Raw genomic sequence first — 6000 nt, 5'->3', positions numbered from 1 at the left:
AAAGTGCATTCCTGAACCATTCTGTTATACTATTGGTTACTTGAAAACATTTTTGCCACATTCTTACACTGCTTCATCAACCTTTTGACATCACCTTCAAACACTCTTTTCCAGGAGCCTCTCTGCCTAGAAAGATCAAACAAGTAGTGACTGGAACAAGTCATTAGTGACACCTCATTTAATAAATACCCAACAGATTCTTGACATTTTAACTCTAATACTAGAACCTGATTCTTTTGTGTCCCTGTTTTATAAGATTTTTTTCAGATTTTTGTTTGTTTTCGTGTCTGGCTGAATCTGTGTGCTCTATTTTATTTCTTGTTTTATTCCACATTGGTTTGTGTGTGGAGGTGGGTGGGTGGGTTTTTTTGGCTTATATATATATTTTAACTAAGCAAATTATGTGCGTGATATGTTTTTAATATTGAAAAGTTCCATGTCAGTGTTAATTACCCTTGCTTTTCAGAAACATAGGCACTAGGGGGCAATATTGACCAATTTGAGAAAGAGATGGAAGCACTTGTAACTCATCGCTTCTTTGTACCTGTGCAGTAGAATATGTCCTTGAAATGACCAACACTGGATGTAATTCATTGTCTGCTTTATGCATCTTAACAGTCAATGGCATCAATTCAAGAAATGATAACAAGAACTAATCACAACATTAGCTGAGTTGGATGGGTAGTAGACACCAGAATCCCATAGAAAGTCTTAATTTTTTAAAAAAGCAAAGCAGCAGTGCTTTTCTTTTTACTCTGTGCCTTTAAAATAGGAACCAGGGGCACCTAAACATACATCCAAGTAGGAGGTACCAAACTATTCAATATTGTGTAGCTGGAGTCTTTAAAGCATAAGGGCTGTCACATCAACAAAACTGAGGCGACACTTAAAGATGCTGAAACCATTTATCCAAGCTGAATGACCGTGATGCCTAATATATTTCGAGTATAATGTAGCTTATCATCAAAGAAAATCTGCTCATGGATGAGAAATGAAATGGCCATTGCCTCTGACAAAAATCTATGTTAACTCAGGACAGGACAGGCATAATAACTTCTCTGCAAGTTTTAACAACTAAGATTTTAGTAGGTATCTTTTGAAATTTGCTTCATTTTGTTAATTTTGGAAATTGGTGCTATTCTCCCTTTGTATTATGATTGTCTTGCAAAATAATAAGACTACATTCTCCAATTTATCCTACCCATTTTGTTAGATCAGCTTAAGAAACCTTATTCAGTATCTTTTTGCTGAAGTCTTCTCACTGGCAGCACCAAGATTTTGGAAATTACTGCCTGACATGTACATCTGGCCCTAACCCTTAGAAGTTTTAAAAAGCTTATTAAAATCAAGCTGATAAGGTTGGCACTCAGGCTGAGCTGATAACAGTAACAATTTTACATTTTATATTCCATTGGCTCCTGGTTGGTTAGTTCATGCATTGGTAATTTGATTTCAAATTGTCTTATTGTAAGCTGTCTTGGTGATTTTTAACGAAATACAAAATATACAGTTCTATAATTTTCTATATATTGCTAAACATAAGCCAAATATAAGGACTTGGAAATACATTCTGGTTTTCCTCCATACTTTCTACAAACACTGCAAATCCCCAACATTAAAATAATATATGCAAAGGCAGTAGCTGGATTCCTTTTCCTCTTCATAAAGGAAAATTTAGTGGTAGTCCTTTTTGCACGAAACATACACTGGACAATTTCAGGAATTGTAAAGAGTATCAAGAGAGAATTATGCCGGTGGAGATTGGCCCCTCCACTGACCTTCCCATCCAGCACTGCTCTGGAGGGCTATGCCCATGCTGCCTTCCAACCTCCAGTGCTGGACGGGAACGTCAGTGGAGGGGACGGGAAAAGTGGCATCTTCCCGCTGGTGCGGTTTGCACTGCGCTGGCAGGAACACGCCACTTTTCAAAAACCTTGCTCAATGAGCGAGGTTTGAAAGTGGCGCCTTTTGCACCGCTTGGGGTGGGCCAGGACAGCGCTGCTGTGATGCGGAGCACCTCCTATGCAAACAGCACCCCATGGACAGTGTTTTCACTAGGGCGCTGTTATTTGCCCGTGTGGAAACAGCCAAAGTTATAGACACATTTGTTGTCACTAGAAGTCTACAAGAATCTGGCAGTATTTAACACTCCACACATGTCTAAAAGATCCACAGTCAGTATGCTGGTGTGGTCCCAAGAAATGCTGCTCTAAGCAAACTTGGGAATATTATTTCTACAACTGGACTGATAGCAGCTGATTTTCCTTTAAGCTTCCTTAAAAACCTCATTGCAAAGCTAGTTTCATCAATCTGGCTCAGAAATGGCATCCAGCAAGAAATTCTTTGTTGAAAGATGTATCAATTGTGTTTTCTAATTGTTCCATAAATGTATATCTGGATATGCAGACTGCTTTACTCTGTTCCACAGAAAGATAAGAGTTATATATTTCTCCGCAATAGCACAAAGCACGTTTGTTGTAAAATGCTCCACCTGGATCCTAGTGCCTACCTAGCCCTACACCCCCAACCATTTGATGATCCTTTCATGAACTATACATGCTCTTGTATCAAAGTACCATGTTCAATAATGCACAAAATAATGGTTTTGACAAAGTTAGCATGTAAAAATGAATGTTAATTCTCATATTCGTTCAGGACTATATTCTAACATGGAAACATACTGTTTTCTCGACTGCTGCACCTCAACTGATCGCACTATTATCTTTCTGTAGAACCGAGTATAGGCTGCATTGAGATGACCCAACAAGCCTGGTTTAGAATTTTGGTCTGCGAAGCAAAAATCAAGATGATCGCCATGTTATCCAACATGCATGCATGTCACAACAAATTGTAGTTTGCTCTAAACTATAAGTGACACATGAAGAGAGAGTCCAAAAAGTGCAAAAGCTTGTTCCAGAATCAAACAAACCAGTTTTATTTGCTGTCTGAATGTAGTCTTGCTTGACTTCTGAATATTTATTTTGTAGAACTTAAGCCATTTCATCACACACAGAATAACTGAGAGTTCCACCTTGAACAAAAAGTGGATTGGGATACTTATGCATAGTTTGAGTTCCAGATAATTTGAAAATATGCCTGTTCAAATAAAAAAGCCAAGCAAACAGTTAAAAGTAAAACCCAATATAAGACACAACCATTTCAACATAAGGAAAACCCAAAATAAATGTTATGAAAAAAAAACCAAAATAATAAAGTGTAATTTTATTTAGCATATTTGGCACAAAGCATACAAGAACCTATTGATCCTTTCTCAAATTTAATACAGTTAGCAAGAAAAGGCATACTAATACATTTAAGTTATACAGCCTACGAAATCAGGGCTTGGGGGCGGGAAGGCACCAGGAAGATCAAGTGCATGGAAAATATTGACTCCAAGTGCCCAGTGGTATTAAATTAAGGCACGACTACTCTAGGAAGTTTACTAGAAAACCTACATTTGTAGCTGCTTATTGTGTTTGGAATGTACAAATTTTTAATCTACCAGCTTTAGGACCTAGATTTTAGTTCTTAGAAATGGAATGATTGGGCATAAATGAATATCTGTTACTAGCTTCTCTACTTTAAGCAGAGAAGCTAGAACTAGGCATTCAAAGAAAAAAAAATCAAGTGATGCATCAGTATAGCTGGAAATGTTTTCTCTGAAAACCTAGTTTTATAATCACACCAAGAAACAACATTTGATTCTGGAAATGAGCATTTGAAGAGGTTCTTTCCGGTGTGTATAATAAGGTGTTATTATCCAAAACAAATGTGTGCTTTAGAAAGAAGTACATGAATCTCAAAGCGGTTTTCTTGCAAGTACTTCTGCCTTGATTCCATATTTAGCTCAAGTGACATTTTAAAACACTATTATGCTAAGGTGCCAAATGAGAATGCAAGCTCTTTCTCATCAATGGCCTTTTCAGATTCAGCAGAATGAGCCAGAGAGACCTTGTTCATGAACATCAGGTACCAGTGGCCAGCACACAATCAATTCTATTCATTTTGTTTGTAAACAAGACAGACAAAACAACTTCACTAAACAGAATTAATGCTAAGACATGTAAATGGAATTCGAAACTATGTTGCTGCAAGCACAAACCAAAACCATGCCAGAGTCATAGTACCAATCTGGAAACCACCTCTGTTGGTGCTCAATAGGTACATTTTTATACACCAAATACTCCTAATGTAATGGAAGCGAAAGAGTAAATTTAAAGCTGGTTTTAAGAATTTTACTGAGGTCAGTAGCAGTACCTGCTAGCTAATTATGTAGCTTTGTGTGCTGGCAAGTATAAAAATTCTCAAAAAGGAGTCCTATCAGTTCTAAATTTCTAGCACAGAAACCTCACATTGATAGCACTGTACAGAATGTCCTTATTGTAGAGGGTATCAAATATTCAAAAATTTGATACAAAGATTAAGATAATCTTTAGAAAAACAACATTTCTTCACAGAAACATAATGCATTGGATGAGTGATGGAAATGGCTGAAACTTTGAAAATACAATTTTGTGCCACAGATTCGGAGGGATGGGGAAACAGAACAGTACAGTAGCATCTATTCTTGCATTACACATGTGAAACACAAAGGTATGAAGAAGGGGAATCTGGAAATGATTTATACAGTGCAAAGATCGGTGGCTCAGGAGTCTAAGTATGGTGTGTAATTCACTGGAGCCACCTTGGATCCTTCCCTACTGCCTTCCTTTGAGTTACAATGTTCAGTTTGCTACTGCATGCAAAACAAGCCACAAGGTGGCCATCAAGGAACAGAGACCAATTCTTTGTGCCCTACTTTCACAATTACACTGGTGCCATGATTTAATAATGTAGCAACTTAATATCCATGTTCATGCACTTGTGCTTCTGTTCTGCAGCACTTCACCAAGATGGACTCCGTTCTGTACATCACATCTTGCTGAAACATTCTTTTGCATTTGCCCAAACTTGAATTCCCTTTATTGAACAAAAGAAAGAGGAAAGAGAAAATATTTGAGATGATCCTTCAAGCAGCAGTTGGACAAAATAATCCAATCCCCTGGGAGTTTGAACTTGTGAATAATCAGGCACAATTCAAGGTGCTGACCTTTAAAATCAAACAAGCAGCTCACAGGCCAGATCTTGCCCCTTGAGAGAGTTTATCAGGCTTGCATGCCAGCTGAGCCAACTTTCCTGCTCTCCATCTGGCCTGATGAGACCTGCTGTGTGGTCTCTAGCTGAGGCATCCGCCCCTCCTCCAGAACTGATCTGGTCTGGCAATTTTGATGGGGCTCAATAGCTGAGGTAGCCACCACTCCGGTGCCTGGCCCGACAAAGTCACATTTATGTCATATGGTTTGGGAGCAGAATACCTGAGGGATCGCCTACTTCCTTGTGAATCCACTACAGCCATCCTCAAAGGTCCTGCTTTGGGTGTTCCCACCTTTTGAAACTAGGCAGGTAAAAACCCATGAGAAGGCCTTCTTGGCCAAAACATTGGAACTCTTACTTAAGAAAAATTAGTCTGTCACTTTCTGTGGCCTCTTCCACCAGCAGGTGAAGACTTTATCTCATTTGGTCTTTCCTCAGTGATTTATATCCAATGTTTTAATTATATTTTTTATTGGTTGTGGTGGGTTTTCTGGACTGTGTGGCCATAGTCTGGTGGATCTTGTTCCTAACGTTTCACCTGCATCTGTGGCTGGCATCTTCAGAGGTGTATCACAGAGGGAAGTCTGAGACACCTCTGAAGATGCCAGCCACAGATGCAGGCGAAACGTTAGGAACAAGATCCACCAGACCACGGCCACACAGCCCGGAAAGCCCACAACAACCAGTTGAATCCGGCTATGAAAGCCTTCAACAATATATTTTTTATGTTTTTGCATGTATAACTGTTACACCGGTTACAACTGTTTTCATGATGTGTTTTTTGCTAGTTTTAAGATGTGATTTTATTATGTACATTTCAGTTTGTTGTCTGCCTAAGCGGTCCTTACAACAACAGAAAGGCAGAGT

General features: G+C 38.8%; 1 protein-coding gene across 2 annotated transcripts in view; it reads right to left on the bottom strand.

Moving 5' to 3' along the window:
* Positions 1-3207: 3207 nt before the first annotated feature.
* The window catches only part of SNX4 (sorting nexin 4), a 45524-nt gene continuing 42731 nt past the window's right edge, over positions 3208-6000 (bottom strand). For both annotated transcript variants that reach the window (XM_048485679.1, XM_048485680.1), the window contains one exon: positions 3208-4959. In XM_048485679.1, coding sequence (XP_048341636.1) covers positions 4912-4959 — 48 coding nt within the window. In that variant the 3' untranslated portion in view covers positions 3208-4911. The remainder of the gene's footprint in view (positions 4960-6000) is intronic.

This window comes from Sphaerodactylus townsendi, linkage group LG02 (genome assembly GCF_021028975.2).
Source record: "Sphaerodactylus townsendi isolate TG3544 linkage group LG02, MPM_Stown_v2.3, whole genome shotgun sequence".
Classification (NCBI taxonomy): Eukaryota; Metazoa; Chordata; class Lepidosauria; order Squamata; family Sphaerodactylidae; genus Sphaerodactylus; species Sphaerodactylus townsendi.
Note: the sequence above shows the minus strand (reverse complement) of the source record. Positions and strands in the feature narration are given on the sequence as shown.